The 27,679-nt window shown below is 36.2% G+C and overlaps 1 protein-coding gene across 1 annotated transcript in view; it reads left to right on the forward strand.

Annotated features, from left to right (window-relative positions):
- The window catches only part of LOC121425584 (rho-related BTB domain-containing protein 1-like), a 37,241-nt gene extending 17,412 nt beyond the window's left edge, over positions 1-19,829 (forward strand). Inside the window, exons 2-10 of the mRNA XM_041621681.1 lie at positions 3,930-4,160; positions 6,574-6,677; positions 10,871-11,053; positions 13,317-13,524; positions 14,939-15,106; positions 15,440-16,325; positions 16,739-16,854; positions 17,388-17,627; positions 18,173-19,829. Coding sequence (XP_041477615.1) covers positions 3,981-4,160; positions 6,574-6,677; positions 10,871-11,053; positions 13,317-13,524; positions 14,939-15,106; positions 15,440-16,325; positions 16,739-16,854; positions 17,388-17,627; positions 18,173-18,418 — 2,331 coding nt within the window. The 5' untranslated portion in view covers positions 3,930-3,980 and the 3' untranslated portion in view covers positions 18,419-19,829. The remainder of the gene's footprint in view (positions 1-3,929; positions 4,161-6,573; positions 6,678-10,870; positions 11,054-13,316; positions 13,525-14,938; positions 15,107-15,439; positions 16,326-16,738; positions 16,855-17,387; positions 17,628-18,172) is intronic.
- Positions 19,830-27,679: the final 7,850 nt, after the last annotated feature.

Here is a 27,679-nt window from a genome sequence, read left to right on the forward strand (position 1 = left end):
TATTACATAGATTTTACATATATATACATTTTAGACACACGTATCATTTACAATCTCTGTCTGAATATAAAAAAGTATATGAAAAATATTATTTAACTGAATTTCAGAACGCAGGAGACCGTCGTCATGAGCGACCTGCTTGATGTTGACGACAGCCTCAAGGTAAAAAGAAGCGACATGTAAAACTTACACATTTTTTAACAAGTGTCGTGCGCTGATAATTGTACCCATAGACAAATCAATCATGAACAATCAAGAAAAATAAGGTAGGAAGATTACACAGCAAAGAGGCAGCAGAAACACACATTTTCCTTTTTTTCTTAAAATCATGCCCTTTTCTCCCGGGGGGGGGGGGGCATTTTCGAAATGCAAACCATGGGCACCAGTGTACATCAATGTAAATCACCATTCGTCTGTAGCCACAATTAATTGATTTTATTCTAAAATCATTTATCGATCTTTCTGATGTAAATGTATCTTCATGTATCTATCTGTCTTTCTATTCTATCTACATATCCGTCTGACTATCTATCTATTTGTATCTATCTTTCTACCTATCCATCCATCTGTCCATCTACTGTATTAGTCAATCTTTCTATCTATCAATGTATCTAATCTATCTCTTTATCTATCAACATGTATCTATCTATCTATCAATCAAGTGTGCCACCCCTTACTATTTTATAACAACCATCATTCAATAAAAGTTGGTTATCCATAAATACATGGTACACCTGGCTTAATAGAAAAGCAGACCCTGCCATGTAAATATTAACCCTGAGCAAAATAAACATAGGCAATCAATCATATTTTACCATTAATGAGCCTACTAATCACTATAAATCTAAAACTAAAGTTTGTTACATGTAAGTATTAAATTGATTATGTAGATGACCCAGGAGCTTTGTTAGGCTACAGTGTAGCTATCATGGTTATATCACTCTCACTTTCATTTTCTCCAAATTAGTCTATTTTAAACTCATATGTGGCAAGTTTTAAATCACACATTTTTATATTATCCATGACCATTGAACTGAAAGCTGTTCCTAGATATCACTATTTATGTGTAGAGATGTATGATTGACTCTTCCCCATACTCTATTACATGTACATGTCTTTTTCTGTTCTGAAATGTATGTGATTGTTTTTTCTCTGAAATTGTAAGCCAGGGCTCATTCAACCATGTTTGTACCAAAGCAGAAATCAGAAAAGATGGTTACTCAAGGTACATGTCTGAAGGTGAATCACTGTACCATAGGATGCAAGAGTACCACAAAGTCTACATAGATATTGCTGTATTTTCAAGCTGTGTGGGGGTAGGAGTCAAGCCTCTTGTATTCTTGACACAGATTTGAAGATACTTGTTTGCTGAAAATCCAATATTCTGTATCGTCTTCTCCAGATCATGCAAATTTATTGTGCTACCGTTATGTTTCTAGGTCAATTGGTGACCGTTCCTCTATGGCAGCAATTGTGCACTGTTGCCAATTTGAAAGTAGCATAGCAAATTTCATATTGATATATGAGTATTTTTTTCAGAGATTATTGATATATTTCCATATGTATTTTCTAAATATTTATTTATTTTCTGTTAGTATTCATGGCAGTGGTACAATTACTTATTTTTATATATGGTATACAATTTGTTTTTGTTTGATGGAAGTGACATGAATAAAATTGAAATTGAATTGAATTATGGTGATGGTGGTCATCATCATTGCCATAATTCATCAACTTAAAATAATGCCCATACATATATTTTGATTAAATGAAAATATTATTCTCTTATAAATTAATGCTTGAAATAAACTCTTGCACAATCGTCCCTTGAGCATATGGTATCTAACCATCCTTATTTTGACCGCAGCTTTCTTCTTCATTCTCTTTCTCTGCTCTATGGGAATATGATGCTGTGGCATGCATGACTCCAAATGAATTCTAGATAAGTTCCCTAAATGTATAATGGCACTTTAGTGCATAATGCACAGCAATAAAATTAGCTTTCATATACATGCAGGACAACAGCATTGCCACAGTCAATCACATGGTACTCAAATTTTATCACTGTGCATTACTGTGTAGTACAGTTCTTATAGAAACATGGTATTATATTTTATATAGTATTTGTAAACACTAAAAATATGAGTCAATGCTTGAAAAGAATATCTCATGATACACAATTATTGAATTTTTGAACAGATATCTTTCATATCTTGCGTATTTATGATTGATAAACAAGAAAAACACTGTTATTTACCTATAAAAAGCACTCCATCAGCAAGAGTTTTAGTCTTTAAGCTCTTTTTTTCTATTTGTACACTTCAATGTTTCACTAAAGTTGTCTATGGAATAAAGGCTTACATTCATTTATACCCCTTTCACAAACCCAATTATGCTGATAATATTTTGGTTGTAAAATCGGAGCAGGACCAGAGTTATCCGCATTATTTCGATGCTGCAATTATCCGCATAATAGCAGCATCGGGAGCAGATTTTGGCTTTGTGAACGTATTTCCAAAGTAATGTGGATAATTGCCATGGTGCGGTCACAAAAGGTCACCCTTTTCCAACACAACCCTATTGGAGCGGGCGTGTGCAGTTGCCTTGACAATTATCCGCCTTTTTCAGGTCGCGCGCTCGTAAAAAGTAGTGCAGATTTTTTTCGGAGTTTGTGAATGCAATTTTTATTGAATTATCCGCATTACTCTTAGGCGGATAATTGGAGAATGGGTTTGTGAAAGGGGTATTAGAATAATATATTTTTGTGGTAAGAGACGGAAACAAGGAATGACCAGAGGAATCTGTTTGAATACATGATGATGGTAGTTATCACTTTCCTTTAATATTTGACTTTTAATATTCCTCAAAGGAATGATAATGGCATATGGCAGGAAATTAAACCATGTTTCTAAAGGAAATGAAGGGGTATAAATCATTCCTTACAGTCACCATTGAACTATGAAATGAACCTGCAGCAGAGTAAATCTCTATCTAAATTGTTGCCAATTTAACACTCGGCATGATACCAAGGGTTCAGACAGGAAGGCGTGTGGATTTCCAGGTACCAGCCAAAAATAGCAGATGATGCCGGATTCTTTCAGCCAAACATCGGTCAAACAGATGTTCTTATTATCAAGTTGTCATCATTTTTTAAATCTGGCATTTGAACTAATTGGACTCTTTGGGATAGCATGACATGAGTTTATTGTGCTTTTTTTTACGAAAGGGACAAGACATTTCATGGCTGACGAAGTAATCATTCTTTGAGTCTCTGGAGACCCTTGTGGCTCTATTACCAAGGGAATGTTACAAAAGAAATATAAAACCTACCTGATTATAAACCTAATTGATTCCCTGATGTTCATTTTCAATTTCAAAGCATATTTTTCTGAAAATATTTTTTTAATTACATTTATGACTCTGTTGGAAATTTCCTAATGATGTTTCTTGTCATGTTGTTGTGATAATTTATCTTCATATTCACTGTGATAATTTATCTTCATTTTCACTGTGATAATTTATCGTCATGTTCACTGTGATAATTTATCTGCTGTTTTGTAAGTAGACAAATGCAAGGTTAACTCTTTTAAATAGTATATATCTTTTTGTATTTTTTTTTTTTGGGGGGGTGGTTATTGATGTTGCTTATCCAAAGCGATTTTTTTTATCTTGTATTTCCTAAAAGTGTCATGATACTTAAAAACATCTCTGAGACAATCATACAAGCTTAATATGTGTCTTGATTACAAATATCTTACATTCTGTATCATGTTGATCAGTTATTGAAATTCCAGAGCAAGCTCCCCTTTATGCTTCTACTATTTCCTATTTCCCCCCCCCCCTGCCTTTGGCTTGAGATTTTCTAGAATATTGTATCCTGGATGATTTAATCTTTTCATTTTTCCATTTTGTTGTTTGACCAATGACAGGCCATGTCCTAACTCTTACCCAGACTGAGCACGAGCAGACCAGCTGCTAACATGGACAACGAACTGCCCCGCCAGGAACTGGTCAAGTGCGTTGTGGTCGGCGACAGCGCGGTGGGCAAGACCAGACTGATCGTAGCCCGGGCAACCAACCAAGCAATGACGAGATCGCAGCTCTTCCAGACTCACATTCCTTCCGTCTGGGCCATTGACCAGTATCGCATGTGCCAAGAGGTAAATTGTTATGACAAATATGATTATATCAGGGGGAAAATAATAGATTAATCTCTGGAAAGACCACCATTCACTACAATTATGAAATTCACTAATGTTGCAGATTTACGCAGTAGGAATGTGTTAACACTGTGGGGCCCAACCGAGCTGTGGCCGAGCCCGGGCTGAATTGCACTACTCTGCCTCCCTATTATGTGCGTTTACAGTGGCGGGCTCGGTCCGGCCAAAATGTTAGCCTTTCAATTCTTTGTCTTAGTGGCACTCTACATGTAAACGAACAAATATTTTGTGGCGTGCCGGGGTCATGCCAGCACGGGAAAAGGCATAAAGACCGAATTCTGAAACGCAAAGCTAGAAGTCATTTCCTATGACATAACGATCCTTTCACTTCTGGAGTTGCGTTTGGTACTGCATTTGGCCCTGCGTGTGTTTACGATGAAAAAAGGCCGAGCCACAGCAGAGACAACCTCCAGGCCTGGGCCAAATGCGCAGCCGCTTTTGGTACCGCATTTGGCCTTTTGAGCGTTTACATTTAATTTTAGGCCAGGCTCGGCCACGGCTTGGCCCGGCCTTTTTTTTTTCATTGTAAATGGGGTTTGAAGATGTGAAGAGTAGCCCCCCTATGAAAAAAAGATAATTTTTTTATAATCATCATATTCAAATTAACTTTGAGATTGCTGCATAGACTGAACTCTTGGTATTTCCATGAAATAATGAACGTTTTTGGTATGTCCCACCCCCAATTTTTTTTTTACTTCACTGCATGAACCACTCAAGCTGTGATGATTTCATAATAATAATAATATTCCGCATTTATATAGCGCTTAATACATCGGAACAACGTCTCTAAGCGCTTTACAGACATATTATTACCCCGGTCATCGGATCCATGCATGCCCGCATACAATGTATGCACCTTCTCCACTCCCTGGGGAGCATTCCAACAAGAGTTCCAAGACTCAATTGCTAGGCATACTACATATAGGCTCTCACATTTCACTACGCTTTCACTACATATAGGATTTCATAGCATGGTCCCTTTTCATGTGAAGCACAAAGCAAATACAATCATTTCTGGAAGGTGCCTATATAATGAGTTGAAATATGGAAATGCCATTTCTTTAGTAAAAAAACTTGGCATCCATATCTATTCTAAACTGAAAGTATTTAGTTCAGTAATATGCATTTTTACTGTTGTGTAGTTTGCTATTCGGTGTCAGTTACCGTCACCCAAGCTATTAGCTCAGTGAATATTAATTGTATCATTAATCATGTGTGTTTTGTTATGAATTGATTGATGATTTTTACTTCGCATTTCTCATCCTGGTTGTGTTATGATGACATGTTTGTTACCTAGATTCTCCCTCATCCTACACATCATTCACAGTGTGAACAAATCATTGTGATGCAATTCAACTCTTGATTCCATGCATATTTTGTATACTAGTGTATCCTAATCATCTCCACATAGTGCTTTCTTCATAGTGCTTTCTTCATAGTGCTTTCTTCTGACCTGGGTAATCTACCTGGTCTCCCTGTTATATTCACCCTAAATCTACAAATTCTTATACTGACATAATTAAATGAAACTTTTTATGAATGAAAATAAAAGCATAGGAATCCTGCATGCTTTGTAAGTCATTCAAATCTGTGCACCCACTTGTATAGAATAGCCTGAAATTTTTGGAAAGTTACCCTCAGAACTAAATATTCCAATTAATAATATAAAGATTTCTCCATAAATAGAGTATTTTTTTCAGTTATGGAGTCCATTGGAAGATATCTGGCAATTGGGACACAGTGGTTCAAAACTTAAATTTGTTCCAGATTTCTCCTTTCTGCATTGTGTAAATATTCCATGGACTTGAATCCAAGCACTTGAATCCTCACCTGACCCTCCTTTTCCTCCACTTCCTCCCTCCTCCTCTCCTTCCCTCCTCCACCGCCCTCCTCCACCTCCCTCCTCCACTGCCCTCCCCTCCACCTCTGCCACCTCCCTCCTCCACCACCCTCCCCTCCACCTCTGCCACCTCCCTCCTCCACCACCCTCCCCTCCACCTCTGCCACCTCCCTCCTCCTCCACCTCCCTTCTCCACCTCTTCCTCCACCTCAACCTTCCTCCTCCACTAACCTCCACCTCTGCCACCTCCCTCCTCCTCCCCTCCTCCATCTCCCTCTTCCTCTCCTCCTCCTCAACCTCCCTCCTCCACCACCCTCCTCTCCACCTCCCTCCTCTCCTCCTCCACCTCCCCTACTCCTCTGCCACCTCCCTCCTCTCCTCCCTCCTCCTCTTGTACTTTTTAATCTGAATCATAGATGGTCTTGAAATCCTTAATGGGTCCTTCATTTCAGAGATCCCATCCCTGTCTTTGGCACACTGAATTCAAATGCTCTAATTACTCTTTGGTGACAGGTTCTTGAGAACTCCTGGGAGACGATAGATGGGGTCAGTGTGTCCCTGCGTCTCTGGGATACCTTCGGTGACCATGAAAAAGATAGACAGTTCGCTTATGGCAGGTAGGTGTTCACCCAGCTTTAAGCATTTCAGGAGCAACATCATGAAACAAAGGGTCTACATATGATTTTCACTAACTACTGTTATAAGCTACTGAAATCATTGTATTTGATTGATGCAGAGCAAATTCTCAGTGAAAAGTCAATGACAAGATGTTCCATGAAACACTCCTGTGTGGTTTACAGTTAGGGCTTAACCACAATTTTGTTCTCAGTTGATTACTCTTATCTTGTTTTATTATTTCATCTCAGTAATGATGGATAATAGGCGCAAGTGACGTACAATTTAAAACAACGAACAGCCACCCAGACATGAATAAATCTGTATACCCTCAATTGGTTAAATTTGTAACCAAAACTATATCAACCAGAATGTGGAGCCATGTTTTTTCATGATTCTGTCAAAACTCAATCATACTTTTGGCAAGAAAGCGGCAGGTTTTTAGGAGCAAACGGCAGGTTCTTTATGAATTAGCAATAAAAGTGCATAACTAAGATTGTTCTTTTCTCATCAAGATGAATAATAATTTCAAATCTGTAAATCTGTTGTGCATGTAGAGCTGCATTTTCAGGTAATGCTCATGTGCTCTAAAGGCTTTCCGGGCTCAAGCTTAGGGTAATAATATCCAAGTCTCTTTTGGAAGCACCTAGGGATGTTAAATGGTACATGATATGGGCTATACAAGAACTGAATACGATTTTTTTTTTGATTAGCTTGAAGAATGCACAGTACTAAAATTTAATTGTTTTATTATTCAGACATTAACTGCTGACGTTTGATATCAGTTGTGTCATACTTTAGAAATAGCAACCTTCTAACTACATGTAGGATAGCACACATGAATGTTACCCTTTCCTTTAAGTCTAGGGTGCTTAAAATAGTTAAACCCATCCAAGTTCAAGCTGTTGGCCCTGTAACTGCAGGGGTTGTGACGTGACATGATGTGATTAACAGCTCCACCGTCATACCCGTTGTTGGTATCAAGTAATTGGCTGGCCTAATGAATGCTGTTTGCATGTAGCGCCAATCTAAACAAGCCACAGTGATTTGTAGGAGAGGGACTGACAACCACATAGCATTGCCAATGTTGTGAGAACATTAAAGCTGTATGTCATTAATCATCTAACAGTGTTCTGAGAATTCCTTGTCATTTGCGAAATAAACGTCCAATTTCCAAATTATTGGGCAAATTCTTTCTATTGGGAGTGTTCAAGGTATCATCCTTTTCAAGAAAATTGTAACATGGTCAGCAAGATGAAATCTTACAAAACGGGTACATCAAATAATATTGTTAAATCATACAGTGACCAGGACTGGTGTTTTATTTGATACCTTTTGCAAAGTGTTTGCATGGCTCAAAATTTTACCTATTTTGCAGTTTATGCAATATTGAGTATTTTAAGTAGGTAAGTGAAACAGTCAAAAGCTCTCTGTAAGAAGCCTTAGGACCTCACATTATATTACACTGTTCTACCCAGCATCAATGAAACTAAATATAACATTGGAGAGATCCATATTTCTTGAAATATGATAAAGATAAGCGGCCTATCTAAAGAAGTCCAGGGGCATTAAGGTGCTGTATTCTTCTTTCTTTTTCTTTTTATCAAACATCTCAGTCTGCATGAATTTTATGCCATTGAAGATTGCAGATAAAACCTTTCTCTGTTACTTTGATATTGGTTTTTTGCTGAGCATCGTTTAATCGAATGTTTTTAAATATTAACTTGTGAATGTCAACTTAGTCAAGAACGCTCCCTGGTTATATTGACCTCTCGACGGTTTCAAGTGGTCTTGGTATTCAGAAACCACTGAGGTGTGATTTAATGAGAAGTTAATGAGATCTTTACGCCCTTTCTTCACAACCCATCCAAAATAGCCGTGGTTCCAGGCTTTGATATGAATATATTTTCTTCATGAAGGAAATCTCCCAAACAATTAAGTTTTTATAAGAAATAGGTGAATTGAGTTTATATAATTATTTCATTTCAGTTGAGTACAGTGTAGATCCCTAATGCTTGACAACTTGGGATTATTCAAAGTTTGCAAATTTGTATTCAGAAGATCTATAGACTACTTTTAGATTTGACAAGCATGCATGCATTTAATGAAATGAACATGCAAAAGATTGGATTAGAGTGTTGCTTCTTATGTTGAAGTGGGGCCCTTATGTTCAATGATATTCAATTTGTGTCTGGTTAACATAACCACAATTCAATTTAATGCGAAATGATGTTGTGTACCATTTGGAGGTGGTATTGAACATGACAGGGTAATTGGTGCTCTTGTATTATTTAATCAGTAAAACCTCATGCATCTTTATACCAAAACTGCATTAACGTGTACATCAATGAAAGACAGGTCTCTATTGAAATATTTATTAGATTGTACAAAAGAAAAAAAAGCAACTTTTTGGTTACATGAATTGTTTAAAAAACTTGAATATTGTGCGTAACAATTAACAATTAATAATTGGTGTTTGTAATTGAAATTAATGATGAAAATTTCACCAAGACTTGCATTTAAAAATTGATGTGACATATTTGAACTGTGTTTGGTCAAAGTTTTTGGCATAACTGCCATGAATTGATATTAGAAATTATTTTAAAAAACAGCTTTCAAACCAGGGTACATGCGTTTGCTATTAATATTTTGCTAAAATGACATGATGAAGGGGGATAGATGGCTTGCAAAGTTCACCCCCCCCCCCATCACCTAAACCTTTTACTATTCATGACAGAAGTTAAAGAAATATTTGAAAAATTGGGCCCAATAGATGACTTTCATTGCCTGAGGTTAATAATGCAGACCTGCCAACCTGTACGTTTTTTGCGTATTTAATACGTTTTTGCAACCAAAATACGGCAGTACTTTTTTTTCTTTAAAAATATGTTTTTTTAAAAAGAAGATATAATTTTTTTTTACAAAATCATGATTTATTGAGAAAAATCATCTCTATATGTCTCTATTTCATAAAACCTACACAAATATGGTTATTAGATCAATTTAATTTCAGGTAACTTTGTTTTTTTTTTACAATCATTTTGTTAAAACCAGGGTGAGATATACACATGTTTCAATTTTTTTTCATCTGCAAGAGCAGTGCGCATTTTAGCTTGCATGCAGCTTGAGTGCTGCGATGAGCGAGTGCACCACGCATTTTATTATGAAATACACTTTTAGGGGGAAAAATATATTTTTTTTATCACAGAATACAATTTTTCATTCGCAGAGGTTGGCAGGTCTGATTATGGAGTTTGCATTGATCTTTTTGTTTTTTAGATAACCTTGAGAAAGAGTCATATTGTATTGTGAAGCACTCAGGTGTTGAATTGCCTCAAATTGGGCATTAATTCATTTTCACAGAGTGAATTATTGTGTATCACGTTATGTTATACTTGCCTTCCTCACATCGTCCCAACTTGCATGCATATTTCAGGGAATGGCAGAGAGGGGGTGACGTAGATGCACGCTGGTCTTTATTAAGGGTCCAGCATTGCATTCTTCTAATATTAAATGAAACCTTTCTGAATTATGAATAGGTTCTTTCCCCCTCCGAGTAAAGTGGCCCTTGAAAGGTTCATTCTAAGGTCTCTACTAGCTATGTTAGTGCTCGCTCTTGCATACTCCTCTCTGTTTTATACCTACAAGAATATTTGCCTCAACTTCTTCAGGTTATCTTTGCTTTCTTTGTATATTAATGGACATTGTATGTTCATTATTTTTTAATATTTTATTTGAACTAGGAGGTTTGAGCTGGATGAAGCATCATTTGTCCATTAAATTTCTCTTGAAAGTCCATTAACTTTTTGATATTGTATTGCAACTGATGTAAATATCAATTGTATTTTTTTTATTCTTTTTATTTAATAAAAGTTCCAAATATATAAAAAATGAAAAAATGAAAATATTCAGTTCCTATTTAATGTACAGGCCTAGGAAATTTTGAAAAGGTGTGTATGTTTATGAAATGAATGGTTGATATAAAGATGAATATAAAACTTGCCAGTTGAATGATTATCCTTTCAACCCCTTCGAAAATTTCTTTCTGTCAAGACCAGATGACACATCGTAGGATGTAGCACCCAGAGTTAGTCATCGTGTGAAGGTTTAAAAGATATAAAAACGCACACTACCGATTTCCATAAATGATGCACGACACCACGTCATCTCTCCGTTTCTCTCCTCTCTCTTTCAGGGCAGACGTGGTGCTCCTGTGCTTCTCCATCGCCGATGCCGTCTCGCTGAAGAACGTCAAGAAAAAGTGGCTGCCGGAGATCCGTCACTTCTGCCCCCGGGCGCCCATCATCATGTGTGGATGCAAAAACGATCTCCGTTACGCCGACCTGGAGGCCCTGAAGAAAGAAAGGGGGCCAGTGAGGTAAGAATCACTGCCCTATATCCACTCTACTCGTTGGATGAAGGGTAAAGAGGGTATTAAGATGCAGTTGTCATGGTAACTGCATTCATGATGCAAAGCATTGACCTTCTTGCTGTGTGGTGGTCATAGACCTTCGACTTTAGTTCTGTTCTCAGCTTGAAAAAAAGAATGCTGTATGACATTGTTTTATTGTACTGTATATAGTTTGGTTCAATCTCTGACCCCAACCACCCACTCCTCCCCAATCACTTATTCTCTTACCCTCTTTTCATCCCTCTCTCAATCTTCCTCTCTATCTTCCTCCTCTTTTCTCTTCTTTCTCCACAAGTATTGATAGTATTCATGAGACAAAGAAACAGAGAAATTACAATGGTTACTGAAAGGGTAAAATTTGACTATGTGACACTAATTTCATATTTCGTCATTCCAATAAACATAAACATTTTTTTTCCATTTTTACCATGTATCATATTCTTTACATAGATTGAACAAAATCACTTATCAGAAAAGAATATAAGTATATAACAAAATTGTTAACAGAAGAAGGTCTGATTCCCTAAAAGGTAGTACCCTGATCAGACAGTGGATTCCGTTATCTGCTATTACAGTTTGTCTCATGAGAAATGAGCAAAATTATGATATTTCTTTATTATTAAATGAGTAGGGGAAGGCGGGGTAAGTTGAGCATAGGGGCAAGTTGAGCCACCACCCCCAGGCCAATAATGAATGAGTCAAACATTGTGGTGGTGCCATGTATCGATGACCCATTGCATAACCCCTAACCCCACCAAATTGTTTTCAACTTTGAAACAAAAAGTACTTTTTTAGAGGGAAAAATGCAAATTTCAGCCAAAAAGGTAAAAAGGGATGCACACGTCTTTAAATGTAATAAAGACATAAGATAACAACATTGTTAGTCCAGGTATGGATCTTCATTCTAGTCATAGCTTTTTACATGATGGATGCATAAGAAATGTGTGGATGCGAAATTATCGCATTAAGTTAGGACTGGGGTAAGTTGAGCCAACCAACATGGGGCAAGTTGAGCCATGGCAATTATTATGGTAATGTATATATATTAAAAAAAACCTTAAAAAGCCATTAAAAGGAGCAAATTTACATGATTGTTCTTTTCCTTTTAGATGATGTTGGTATTTGTACAGAATTAGCAAGTGAAAAGACTTTAAATTTAAAAAAATTACATACTGATTCTTCCCCCATACATTTTGTACGTAGTTTTTGTGGCTCAACTTACCCCACAGATGGGGCAAGCCATTTGACATCTCTTTTTTCAAAGGTGACAGTGACTTTCAGTGTGGGGGTAGAAAGTTATATACAGGTGAAAATATTTCAGAAGAATTAAAGTTTAAGGCAAGGTACTTATTTCTACAAGATCATTAATCATATCAATTCTAACATGCAAAAAGCAAAAAGTGTTACATCTTACCCCGCCTTCCCCTATAAACTATTTTGTTTGTAACTTTGTATCATAATGTGCCTTGATAGATTTAGGTAGTGATGATAAGAGAGACCCCAAGGCATCTGCCCCAGTCATTCCCCAATTGTACAAACTTGCAACCACGGGTTATTTTTAAAAGCAACCGTAAATAGATATTACTTAACATATTTCCATTTAAATAAATAGTCACTAACCATGCATTCCACTTCCAAATGACAACTTTATATAAACAGAATTTATTGGGAACACAAAAGTAGACTTTATTATTTCATGTAAATTGGGTTCAAAGAGTAGACAGAACAAGCAGTCTTTATCTTCTTCTTCTGCATCCTTCATCTGTTGTTGTCGAAGATCCTCAGAAAATAAACTGCTGTATTGTTTAAACACAACGTAAACACCCGATTTAGAAAGTGATCAGTGGTACTGGAGTTAGACTGTGTGAGCGGGGTACATTTTATGCAAGAATTTAAGAATAAGGATGTTCAGGGTATTCCCTGAAATTTGGGCACAAATAATCAAGAAACGGGGAGTTGCTTTTTATAAGATGAACTTCCGAACTCAACTCTTAATCCGGACTTAGATGGTCTGTCATTGGAAAGAGCATAAATCTCTGAACCATATCAACCTTCAAAACACTTTTCCATTCTCATTCTGATTACATTATTGTGCAAGCAAATACTTCTTTCCGGAAAATATGTCAACATTGTGAGTCTACATCATGTGCAGTTGTGCACTACTGCCCTATCCTATGAGGAAAAACTCCTATGCCTCACTGTTTCATTTTTTGCTTTGTTTTATTTTCAGCCACCAATGTTCTCGCCATCGGGCCTTTGACCCCGAAGGTATACTTCCTCCAAAAGAAGGCCGCAACATTGCCAAAGAATCCAACTGCGTCTATTACGAAACCAGTTCCTACACACTCTATGGAGTCCAGGAGGTCTTTGACAACGTAGTGAGGGCAGCGCTCATCTACAGACGGCAACATAGGTTCTGGCAGTCCAATCTAAAGAAGGTATGACTCTGTGGGAGTGGTTGTACAACATGTGTCCCTGTAACAATTATACCCTGGTCAAGTTTGTGTGTGTGCTTGATATGGTATTACAGATGTATACCAATGTGGATATGATAATTGGCACCTTGGAACAGACTTTCAAAACATCTTAAATGATGGGGATAGTGATGGTGATGATGGTCGTGTTGATGATGGTTAAAATACCGTAAGTAACGGACTATAAACCACACCCGTGGATTAACCGCACCCCCAACTTTGGAAAAAAAAAATCCTTCTCTCATTTACATGCATATTTGAGGTACAAAGAAACAAAAACTAAGTTAAAGATTTCAAAGCATCCAAAGAGATTAACGGTTTGCGGAAGTCTGCTATTCTTGATCAATTCATCTACAAATGTTAGCAAGAAAGAAAGGTCCCAACAATATTGGCCACTTACACACTCACCTCACAGTCACAGTGTACATGTACACACACGCAGCACTGCCGTTCTTGTACATTGCAAACTACGATACAGTACCAGTACATCTTATCAAATTATGATCTGTGTCTTTCCCAGCATAGGAGGAAGAAACATTCACATTTCTTGCATCACAACCTCACAATCACTTTCAGAAATTTGATGTCTTAGCATGAATTTTGGATACGGGATTACAGGAAGGTTCAAGAAACAAAGAAATTGGCATTTTTTCCAGTTGTTTTTTACGGCTTCGTGCTGTCTCTCTCGTGCATGGTTTACATGGTATCTTATGAAAATCAAACAGGAAGGAAAAAAAAACAGCTGGCGCGAAACAGGACTTTGAATAGCGCCAGCTTAAGTCGCACTATAACCACATTACAACGCAATCTCTAAGCTCACTCAACTCTCGCTCAGCGGTATGGTGACAAAATATTACAGAGTATGCTTGGCGTCTCTTTTAACTTAGCCAGGGAACTTCACTACTTTGAATCGAGAATAAAGTCAAAATTAGTGTCATGAAGGTGGGTGCGTTTGTTATGGAAAATATTTAATTAAGAACGTAATAATCGCTTCCCATTACCTGCGGCTAATACCCCTCTAAACAACATTGCCTGGGCGGCTACGCCCGGCCACTCGATGTGTTGTGAACTGGTAGACATCGTACATGTACGGGAGGGGTTACGGCGGGCTGGCTCAGACCCGTCACCGTGTATAAACCGCACCCCCGACTTTTGCTTCTATCCCTGCGAGAAAAAGGTGCGGTTAATACACCGTTACTTATGGTAGCTATTCTCATTTTAGTGGTCTGAACTTTGATCTTTGAACAAAGAGTGCACATTTACTTAAATGCAGTGATACTGCTGAACTCAGACACCTAGGAGTACAGACACAGTGATCTAAACAGATAGAGAGAGTGGCACTTTCTTCCTAATTAATTACTTGTTATTCTTTCTTCAGGTCCAGAAGCCACTCCTGCAAGCCCCCTACTTACCAGGCTGTCCTAGAGAGCCTAGTATCCACATCCCAGATTCCACATATGCTTCAGATATCAGTTTCTTACTCAAGGAACCAGCTTGTGCTGATGTCATCTTCACAGCACATGGAGAGCTGATCTGTGCACACAAGGTATGCCAGACATTCCTGACTTTGGAAAGTATTTTTTTATCATTTTTGTGTACTATTAAAATATTTCAAGATAAATATTTTGGAGAATAATTTTCACTGCATAGAATCACCAAATACAAAAGATAATACATAAAGTATTTCTAAATTGAACACAAATGTAACAGTTCATGGTCTCATTGTTTCTTTCTGATCCAATTTCTCTGTTGACGTTTTCATTCTTGTCTTTCTCTGTGTTATCCTCCCTATGTTGTTAGTTATCACTGAAATGCTAAAGTTGTGTGCAGTCAGATTGTAATGTAGTTTTAATGCAATCATTCATCTGTAACTTCACAGGTTTGCCTCCTGGCTGCTTCACCTATATTTAGTGAATTGTTCCTCGATGATGAGAAAGAAATAGAACTGTCCAAACAGTCGTCATTGTCTGTAAACAACTCGAGTAATGAGAACCAGTCACAAGCCAAAGATATCCTTCAACCCCACCACCACAACGTTCCCCATCAAAGTCCTCGGTCAGAGTCCCCGATGTGCTGTCACAGTCCAACACCAGACAGGTCCCAGTCACCTGAATGCAACCATGAGAACATTTGCCCCTCACCTCCCCTGGGGTTGCACCCTAACTTTAACACCCTCCTTGCAGAGGACCAGTGTTTGAGCATCTCACCCAATGGGAACACATGCCTGTTCTCCGGCTCCGCTCAGCACAAAAACTGCAGCAAGGCCAAGCCTGCGATGAGCTCATCGCCGTCGCACCATCAACAGACCTCAACACCAACCAGGTTTCGCTCGTCCTCCCCATCCATTAGGTCCTCACCGCTGCAGCAGATCAACACGCCCACAGTGCCTGCCAACCTCCAATGCCTTCCGACAAAGACTCTGAATCACCAGGCCTTTGACTCCATCCATTTACAGCAGGTCACCGACAACCTGGGTGGTCGAACCATCCAGCGGCACATTGTTGTCCTTAACCCCAAGATCACAGCGGAAGCATTCAGGGCAGTTCTGGAGTTCCTATACACAGGTTCGTTGGACATCAAGGTGTACAGTAGCCTTAGCGATATCATCACTGCTGCATCTTTGTTGGACCTATCGGACCTGGTTGCCTTTGTGGCCAATGTAAAGAATCAGGAAGTGTTTCTCAATGCAGATCTAGTGGACAACTTTCTGCATAAAAGAAAGGAGCGGTTTGCCAAGCTCTTTGCCAACCAAGGCCTTCTGTCAGGTGAGTCAGTATTGTAGTTGCAGAACTTAAATTTCCTTTTGTAGATTTATTCATTGAAGTAAATGATTGGCAAAACTCAATCATGAGAAGAAGTGGAAAGTCTGAGGAAAATTGATATGGATGATATAAAGAATGAGAAGTGCTTGTTTAGCAGAAGCGTATTTTTGGGACCATTCATCAAAGCAGCGGAAATAATTTCATAAAAATCATCGCAATAAACAAAAATTAGAAACGTTCCCATTTATAATTTTCTTGAGGTTTAAAGTCTTTCAGATTGAATTAAAAGTTTAATCTTAATCTATTGAAGCATTGATTTTGCAATAAATTGACTCCAACAAGTAACTTGTACATTTAACGATGTACTCTGGAGATGTTTAACACTTCTCGTGTCGTAATTTCATCTACCTTTGCAGATTTAGTGATTAATGTTGAAGATGGTCAAGTGAAGAGTCACAAGTGTCTGGTCATGGTGAGATGTGATCCGATGTTAGCTATGCTCAGTGGCAACTTCAAGGAAAGCTCATCAGAGGTATTTATATCTGTAATATGAGATTACTCATAAATGTTTATTGTTTGTTGATAAGTGTTTCCTTGACCAATTGGTGGGTGTTTCATAAAATTGTTCATTAGTTACAAGCAACTTTACGAATGACTGGTGATCCCTTCTCAGGTGCTATAATAACATCAATGAAAATTTGGTGTATATCACATAACACAAGATTGGATCACAAGTAACTTGACACTTGTAAAGTCACTAGTAACCCAGGAACAGCTTTATGAAACACCCATCTGGATACTGAGTATTTCAGGATGCACATGTATACACCTTCCTTTTTTTTTAATTTGTAAGTAGACACTCATATGCATGTAATTGCTTTTTTTTTCTAAGGTGTACACCAAACTAAGTTTTTTTAATGGACATTTTATAGTCATACACCTTTATGAAATCTTCAACTGACAGAAAATAGTTGAAATAAATTCTTGCCATGTACGGTACTTATTACATGAACCATGTCTTTGATGTAAGGTATCGTTTATGAGGGTTTATTTGCTCTGATGCAGGTATCTATGAAAACCTTCAAGAAGTCAACCTTTGAGTTGTTCTTGGAGTATCTGTACACTGACCAGTGCCACATAGAGACCAACTCCGATGCTCTAGCTCTCTTAGAGCTAGCCAACTTCCTGTGCTTGCCCCACCTGGTCGCCCTGTGTGAGAAGAGTGTTGTCCATGAGCTCCAGTCCAGCATGGAGACACAAGAAGTCCTTGATGAAGCCGTTGTCGGTGTCCTCCAGATAGCCAAGGTTTGTGTATATATTTAGCTTTCCCAGGAGAGGGCCTGTGTCCTCTAGAATAGGGTGTTCTGATAGTTTCGCTCAGGACAAAATTTACCTATATAATGATAGGGTTTGCCTGTGTTACAACAGTCATAGAAGGCTATTGTCCAAGGTTGATACAGTATATGTTAATGAAAGAATCATCATTTTTATGAGCTTTATATTTTCATGTACATTTTCAAACTAAACAATGCTTCAACATGACATGTTCCGTTGTAGTTGGTGGACCATCTATGTTTGGTAAGAAAATTAATATAGTCGAGATACCTTTTAAGTCTGTATGTAATACTGGTTTAAATTTCTTCTGTAGAAGTAGATTCAGATACAAGGAAAAGTGTTTGAATAAGACTTATATTCAAGGTCAGTGATGACCCACTATGCCAATTCAGCTCTTATAAATGGCTGCTTTCTGATTCGTTCTGTATGATCCGACTTTTACTGGAATATTTGTCCCATTTCATATTTATTATTGCCCAACAACACTAATGGTTGATAATTTCATTTTTTTTCAGCTTCACAATGCTCACCAGCTCCATAGCTGGTGCATCCATTACATGACCATACGCTACATAGACGTCCAGAAGGGCCGACCAAAGCTGTTCAAGGAGCTTGCTCCAGAGTATCGCAAGCAGATAGAGCGCCAGCGCTGGCCACCCGCCTACTATCTAGACGAAGCGGCTTACTTTGAAAAATGTCTGGCTGAGCTGAAGAAAGGCAATGACATTCGGACCAAGAAACACAAGTGGTGTCTGAGATGATTTCATCCAGGTTCTAGGTGACTCCTTTCCTCCTATCAAAGGCTGTTGCAGGTCTTAGTATCCCTCCGTGCCCTGGTATTTTTCTGCTGCTGTTTTCACATTAAAGCTCTTGATGTTGTCTAGGGTAGATGGAGTGCGGGGCTGAATGTAACTCATATGTGATGGTTGATTGTAGAAAGGTATTTATTAATTGTCTGTCGCTCTACACGCAGGAGTAGGAAGTGGTTAGCTGGTAGGAAGGTACCCCTGAGAGCCTTATCATCACTACTCAGTAAGACAGGGACCTATAACACAAAGCGTAGTAATTGGTCTTTGGACTGATTTATATGATTGATTGCATTGACTATTATGTATGATCAATCATAAAAGCAGCCCTACAATCAATTAGCTATGCTTTATGTCACTGAGCCAAGGGGTAATAATGATTACACAGTACCATCCGACTTATATCCTAATGCTAGAGAAGAATTTAGGTAGTTTTATTGAAACAAAAATAGATCCTATGGATTTGAAAGCCTAAAATTATTGTCAAGCACTACTACCAATCAAACAGTAAATTTTGTTTTGTCTAGTTTCTTTGTTAGAAACCAGGACACTGTTTCACAAAGGATGTACCATTCATTTAATTACCATGGTAGCAGATCGAACCAGCCATCCACAATGATAGTTCATATATTGGCAAAGTTTCCAGTATCGTAAGTCATTGTGAAAAAGGCTTCAGATAATCATTTGACCATACTAGTATTTATCATTCCAATTATTATCCTTTAGTTTGAGAAGTCCAATTTGAATGGACTTACAAGGGTATGGAATGAAGACTACGAGTCACTGCTTATAGTCCAAAAACTCACAAGTGGGAAAATGTCACCTTCGTTTTCCATATTATTTGCAAAATATTGGTTGTTATGAAAGATGTTTTGACTAAACCAAAAAGAATAAAGGAAGAAATTTGATTTCTTGTGAATCTTGTCCTAGACATTGAACAAAAACTTATTCAATTCCCATTATTTTAAATCATTTGTTTATTTTCATTGAACTTTATTGAGATTTAATCTTATGCCCGGCACACACTATGTGATTCGTTGCAATCCAAATTTAAAGAAATTGTAATAACATTTGATATAAACATGTCAACCAGTAAAATCTTATCAATCAGAAGATTTCAGAATAGTGGTAGGACTACTGAAATCGAAATTCAGTCTGGGTTGAGCCTCCCTACAGAAAGAAAAGAAAATTCAAATTGTAATGATGTCATTATTGGCTGTGACTTGAAGTCGATTTGGACTTAACTCCGACCACAGGGCTTGCCACAGAGAAAAACTATTTTCTTATTCCTAACATTATGCAGAACTTCAAATTAAATAATATTTACTTCTTGGAACTTTCATATTTAGTGCAAACTACAATTTATTTTAAAAATTGTGTTGCATAGGATCTCATCGTGTGTGCTGGGCTTTTAGTGTTTGTACATATATCCATTATGTGATGAGTGTAATTTTGAGTGAGTTCACTCTGTACTTCTGAAATGCAAGAATTTGTGTCTTCTTAAAATATGAATTGAAGTAAATCATTATGTGATGGTGCTAGAGACTCGTGAGTTGTAGAAAGATCTCTACTGATATGTAAAATATGCTATTTGTTGGATAAAAATATGTATTATTTGCTGAAATGGATGTATAAAGCATTTTAATCTTATGAATAAACGCACTGAGACACATAAAATTGTATGTACATACAAGGTAGCAGATGACCATAAGAAGCTTGTATTGACTGAGCTTCATCGCTTTTAAGGAACTGTGTATAATCAGTATAAAACAAAGTTTTATTTAGTGGGGGGAACATCATTGAATTAGTCTCAATATATTTCTTGATTTGATTAAATTTGTTGGGAATCTTGGTCTCATCTGGCAGAAAATGGTGGATATTTAAAGCATAAACTATGTTAAACCTGTCAGAGTTTAGTTAACACTTGTAAGGGATGCTATAATTAAGTTGTTAGCAAGGTTAATGCACATGACTAGAACACATTTCCCTTTTTTAATGAGACACCCTAATTTCCATGCTAATTTAACAAAGTTACATGTGACCCTTATTAAATTGAACCTTTGTGTAGTGGACATTTACATAATGATTCTCCAATTCCTTACCCGTATGAGAATTCCACCCATTATATTACAATATCATATCACTTTTGATATTTTGAAAGTGTCAGGTCAAGTGCAAGTCCCAAAATTGACAATGAAAGAACTATTCAAATTTGTATGTTCATCAAGAGTTTGAATGGAGGGTGGGAGGGGGGTCCACTCCTGTGTCATTAAATGAACTTTGACCCCAAAAATGTGTTAATGAGAGCACTCTATGTTTATTATATTAGGCATTACCTTTGTCAGTATTGTTTTAAGAGAGAGATTTTACCCTTCAGTATTTTAGCTTTTGAAAACACCATAGTAAAGGAATTTTCTAAGGATGTCTATGAGTTCGTCTTTTCTTAAAATTTTTTACTAATGTATGACAATCCTATTGAGACGCTCTATTGTAATAGATTGCTTTATCTTCGATGAATTTATGCAGATCTATTAATCGTGAACATTGAAATTTATATTTACTTTTTTTTCAGTGCAAAATACAAGAATCTTTGTTTATAGGGATGTTTTGTATAATCAGGTAAAAATTGCTTCGACTTTGGCAATTATTTGGCTTATGGAAGTCAACTCCTACAAGTATTTTTTTCTTTAGCAAATATCAAAATTAGCTGATGTGAGTGAAATTAGCATAAAAGCTCACTAGACTTTACATGCCCTTGGTGTGGGTAACATTGTGCTTAATTTTATGAACAGTTTTGTGAAACTGTTGCCAAGTTTGCGTATGTCTTGACAGCAGAATACAACGTTCTTCAATGTTTCTCTCTTGCCTAAGATGGACTAATTATAGAGCATTGCAAGAAAGTTGCAATCAATGGCAAGTCAAATTCAAGTCACAAAATCAGTCAGAAGTCTGGCAATTAATTGCAAGTTCATACTTGATTGCTTGTCCACATCTAGGAGTAAAATTCCATTTTTTGTTGTAGTTACAATGAATATATCAATTGTAGATTAGCTGCAGAAATTCGCAATTGATTGCAAATATTTTCTTGCAACACCCCATATCTTGGTGACCACTCTAGACAGAAGAACCAACTTGCCAGTTTTCATCATATAGCTAACAGTATCGGTTTTAGGTGCTTTTTTAAAATTCACTCTTACCCCTTTGTCACCAGAAATCGATGCAAGTTTTGATTTGCCTTGGATCAAACTAATCTGCTGCTCATCATTGTGCTGCCGTGCAATGATTATCATTCCATATTTCATTTCATTCATCAATATCACACCTTAACGACACTTTCACTTTCCAAAGATGAATGCTTGTTTCGTCCTTCACGTTTGCGTGGGTGACTTGATAGCAGTGACCAGTTTTTTGGAAAAGAATGTTATATAAGTCTTATTTCAATAACATGTTAGAAACTAGTATTGTTAATGAAATTCCATAAGTATGTGATCTTATGTCTTCATATTCTACCCACCCCTCTCTCTTTCACCTTAAACAAAAAATTCACGTTTTCAAGAATATTGCAGATTAAGTAGAGTTTAAAATGCCTGGAAGCATTATTGTACAGGAAGATTAAGCCATGATATGTGCTTAAAAAAAGGTATGAATAAATTAAATTGTTACTCAACTTAATAAAGTTTTAACTCTCTTTACATGCTAAAAAGTGCAAGTAACTCGATATTTTGTGCAGCTACATATTAGAATTATATTTATGCTATTGTCTCCTTTGTCTCAAGGATAATGAAATGATATGAGATGTAACATGCAGAAACATTATTATCAGAGGACTATTAAAGTTTTCACGTTCTTCATGGCTTAGAACATTTATTTAGCATCTGAAATAACATTACATTTCTTGCTTATAATATTTTCTCTTATTTTTTCATTTTTTCCCTTAAACTTACACAAATCATATGAGTTTTTGGAGATGAGCTTTTTCATTAACAGTTATATCTTGCCTTGGAAATAGCTTATTTAAAAATGCACCCACTGATTAATTTTTCTTTGAAGCTCGACAGTTCAACTGTGTGTAAGAATGAGAAGGGAAAAATTGAATCAACTTATGTAATTAATAGTTATATGAATTATATCATTGTAATAATCGTAGTGGTAATATTTGATAAACATTAATATATCATATAACATCTATAAAGATGTATACTCAAATATCGAGGAGGAGTAATAGACAAGAAAACCAGTTTAGGGAGATTACTGTAGTAATTGCCACTAGCTTTTTGTGTGGTTTTCAGATAACATTGGTGGTAGATGATTGGTGGTAGATGATAATGTTTATTGACAAAAGATTTTTTCAATTTTTAGTATCAAATATGAAAATTGAAACTTTTCAATTTTCAAGATCAATTATAGTTACCTCATGAATATCCCATTGTAAAAAAAGAATGAAGATTTTTACATATTTTTTCTCATTGTAAGTTAGTTATTGCCTGTTTGCTGAACTCACTTGCATATTTCTGAATTCATTATTCATTTTTTTTGCCCCTTCCCCTACTTTAAAAAGAGAGGTGTGAAGAAAAAAAAATGTGATGAAATGTGGGTTGATTTTGTGAAATTCAGCATGCCTTCTAATGACTTTGTTCGTATTAGATTTGACTATACATTTTATGATGCATGTTCAAAGCGAGGAAGGTCTGATCGTAATGACCCAGGTTTAATCTTAAATGTGTTCTAAAGTTGTGGTTCAACTATGGAAAGCCACTTGAAACATATCTAACCGAAGGGGTTCAATTTATCAGCTTATTTGACGAACTCTCTGGGAATGGTAAATATGATGTTTTCTCCACAATTAAAGGATGAAGAGAAAAAAATAAAAGAAACATACACATTTAACAAAATTAGGGCATGGGTGAAATCTTGGAGGCATGCTCTACTACACAGTAATCATTGATTATGCTTAATATTTGTGTGTTGACACTAAAGAATTACTTTTAGTCAGACATACTTGCAATTCTTTGTTGTTGTTTTTATACACCTCATGACAGTAATCTAACTTTGGCTTGGTGTATGCTTTATATTCTAGATCTATCCAACCTACGTATCATTTTACGACATTGGTTTAATTTGTGGAACCATAAATGGCTGCTTACTCAATCATGTGTCATTTTTATTGACTTGCCTGGTAATACGTGTAATCTTAAATACTTTATGTCATCTCATATTTTTTAATGAATTTATTGTCCTCAGGAGTGCTAAGTGATAATGTATTTCATTATGTACATGTATTATACTATGTAACATACACATCATTGTATAAATTATATTGTTTTTTCTGATTTACATATTAATCAAAGACTGTGAAAGATTTAAAAAATGAAAGCTATTTTTATGAGAATCATAGTTAGGGAAGACACATGATCTTACCTATTTTGCCATGATATATATGTAGATAATTTGTATTTATTTAAAAGCAAATGCAATGGCCGTGTATATTATCACTGAAGTTTATGATATTCCTTTTGAATTTTTTGGGGTGCATGATTCTTTTTATTTTTAATTTGAGTACTCTTCTTTGCTTGATGGACATTCTTTTTCAAGAAAAACAGCTGCAATATACAAATAGGCAGCAGCGTAATATATGTAAATTATGGCTTTGTATATAGCATTCTTTGACTCTTCATCGTTATTATACCTGTATGTTGGTCAGGATGTCCACATCACGTCCATAGTTATGTGCAACAAAATTAGGAAAGGTTGTAGTGTTTTTGTGATAAAAGATGAATGAATGCTGTAATGATTGATGGTACTCGTATGCTCAGATGAAATTATATAAATGATTTTTCGTTTCATAAATCTCAAATTGGCTTCTAAAAGCAAGGTTTTCCTTTATTGTGGCTAACTTTGCCTTCATAGAGAAGCTGCTGTCTCATTAGAATTAATAAAGAAATAGATGAAATGTGCTATACATACACAGTTTCTATTAGTTTCTTTCTCTCTTTAATTCTTTTGTTAGTTCCTATGATTATGCTCCTCTGTGAAATTTTCCTCCCTCAGAAAGTCAGAAATGTGTTTCAGTTTATAACCTGAATTGACCCTACAATTACTACATCCTCTGATTTTTGTAGGCTTACGTAGTCGTAACACAGTTCCGTATAAAAAAATATGGAAGTTCAAACATTTGCTTGGCTATGAAAGTGGCTACACAGGTGTTTTTGTAATACAGGTCCATTGTACAGATTGTAAGAAATGACCTGGAAAATAATGTGTAGGGACCAAAGTTTCTATCGGGATATGTCAAAACGTGAAGGAATAAACTTAGAATGCCTCAGTCGTCTAAGTGCCAATGTTTTCTTCTTGGTGTATATCATATTGTTGAATTACCGTATACTCAAAACTACATTTTAAATGTTATTCTCAACTTGATTTGTGATTATCAAGAGTCCTGAGGATCGTTGTGTCGAATGATGTATTCTTCAAATGCTCCTGTTTGATGTCATTATTCAAAGTTGACTTAAATCTTTACAAACTTAGAACTAGTTGTTAGAATCAGTATGCAAAAAAAGTAAAGGTTAATCATTAGGGATGTGGTCAAGGCCGGCTCCGGGACCCATATATTGCCGGCCTTGTCTTTTGTGACAGCCTGTGTCACATGAACAAATTCTGTGGGAGAAGTTTTCTCTAGCAGCCTGGTAACTGGAACTGCCGGCCTTGATTACATCCCTGTTAATCGGTTTAAATCTTTTCTGTCAAAAGTCTTCTTTTTTTTTCCTTTGAGAACACAGAATAAACCTGAAAGCTTTTAATTGTCAAAATATGACTCCCTCAACATTTCTTCCCATTTGTAGAATTTTTTGAAGGAAAGTCATGGGGCCTGCTAATTTGCCACTAGTTTAATTGAATCTCAAACTAGAATTGGGAAATTATGGCTCTGGAATGTAAAGCAACACTAACTCTGACCAAATCAGTCTATTGGGCAATCGCTGGAAGAAAAAGATGAAATCCTGAATAATTATGCATCTTAGATACCTGAAAGTGATTGACAATATTCTGTGAAAAAAGAGAGTCTACTCTAAATTTCAACATGCAATCAAAAGCATATCAGAAAATTTAACATTTGCCATTATTATTGATGTTATTGTATATTCTTGAGGGTGATGATAGGTGATTATCATTCGTTTTTGCTTTGGCTTGTATTACACTTCAGACTTACTCAGCTTCTGTGCAATAAAATGTCACAATATAGCTGAAACAGAAACGACAATCATAATTGCATGTCTGTATGCCACACTAACTGCTATTTGATTATGCCTTTCGTGTCATGTACACGTTTACTGATAACATAGTGAATACTTCCGAGTAACATTCAATTTGTTGAATATTTTAATTCATCTAAAGAGAAAAAACACTTGTTCATATTTGTTGGTCACCATTAATGTGAAATTTAAATCAGAAAACATATTTACACCAATACCTGTTTTAACTGCTGATTGATGATAATGATAGAGATGTTGTGCCCCCCCCCCCCCCTTTCGAAAAATGAATAGACTGATTTTAAAAATGAATAAATCATGCATTATGAAGAAAGCAAAGGTAGATAAACCACATATTTTGTATCCAATAACCTGATACTTGTTTTTTAATCTTATTCTTTTATGCTCACTGAGGTTGATATTAAACCTTCCAAACCTTGTTACATACCAATATCAGTTCTCATGTCGCCTACTTTAATCTTTATCATTAAATTTCTCTCATTTTCTTCTTTCTTCTTCTGCTTTCCTTTCTAATATTCAATTAAAAACGAACCCAAATTTTCAATTTTCTTTTTTGGCATGATTACCTTTTGTCTTAGTTTTGGTAAATACAATAAAAGAAAGAAAATATTACTGCAAATAACTTACAATCTATATATCTTTACCCAGAATCACCATGTGTAATTCATTTTTGGTGATATTGTATCAGTGATGCATCTCTGTTATTTTGCTTTGTGAAAAAAAATTATCCCATGTGTGTGTCGATTTGAATCAATGAACTCAGAAACACATTAGAATATTGTCATGAGACGCCAATACTTTGAAAGGAAGGACATTTTTTAATAATTGATTGCATTGACTACAATGTACAATCAGTTTTGAAAATCAAGCATACGATTATTCGCTAACTTTTGTGTTAAGGGACCCAGATAGGAGCATGCCCATTCTCCTTGTGAATCTCTCAGATTAAGGTATTAAAGATTGCTTATATCAGGTGTTGTTTTTTGAAATATTATGTGTGTCGTAGTTGGTGATATGATGTAACCTTTATTGATAATGTAATTATAAAAGAAGAGCTAAATTAAAGTCAATTTATCAATATGTTCTGTGTATTTTAGTTTTGTTTTATACATATTTTTCATGATAGAGTGTTAAAAGCTGCTGTATCTCATCCATCCCACACTGTAAAAAATGTGGTGTTAAAACTGACACCAATTGGTGTTAATAGAGGACCACACCCTGAGGTGTTAAAATAACACCCTAGAGATTGAACATAACACCAAAGAGTGTAAATGTAACAACCATAGGTGTTGTAATAACACCTATAGGTGTGAAACTAACACCACCAATTCAACACCGGTGTAAAATAAAAGGTGTGGTCCTCTATGTACACCGGTTAACACCACAGTTTTTGCTGTGCATCCCCCTTTCCCTCTTTCTTTCCATATACACTGGTAGTTTCTTCTCCCCCTCCCTCTTATGGTATCATTGAAGCATGCAAGAAAGGTATATTGATGAAGAAGAAACAGAATAAAAGGAGAAAGTGGTTGAGAAAATGCTAAAAGGTAAAAACTGAATGGCGTAAGTTATGAGCAGTTAAAAGAGAATGGACAGAAAAGGAGAGATAATTTTTTTGTGGGGGGGGTAGTGAGAACAGTTGAAACGAATAAGAAGCAGGGAAGGAAGAATAGAATAAACAGGATGAAGGGCTTGGAAGTTGAATACTGCACACAATGTGAGCACTAAATTCGAGACATCCTGTTTATTTTGCAAGGGATAGATTCCATAGGTCCTCTCCAAAGTACGTTATTGAAAATCGAAGAAATTATTTGTATGCATTTCTTTTTTTATTCTTTCAATCTTCCCTTGTTTTTTCTTTCTCTGTTCTTTCTTTTTTCTTTATTTTTACTTATTTGTTTAATAAATGATCATTCATTCATTTATTTTATTTGTTTAATCTCTCTCTATCTAT

This window comes from Lytechinus variegatus, chromosome 12, assembly GCF_018143015.1.
Source record: "Lytechinus variegatus isolate NC3 chromosome 12, Lvar_3.0, whole genome shotgun sequence".
Taxonomy (NCBI): Eukaryota; Metazoa; Echinodermata; class Echinoidea; order Temnopleuroida; family Toxopneustidae; genus Lytechinus; species Lytechinus variegatus.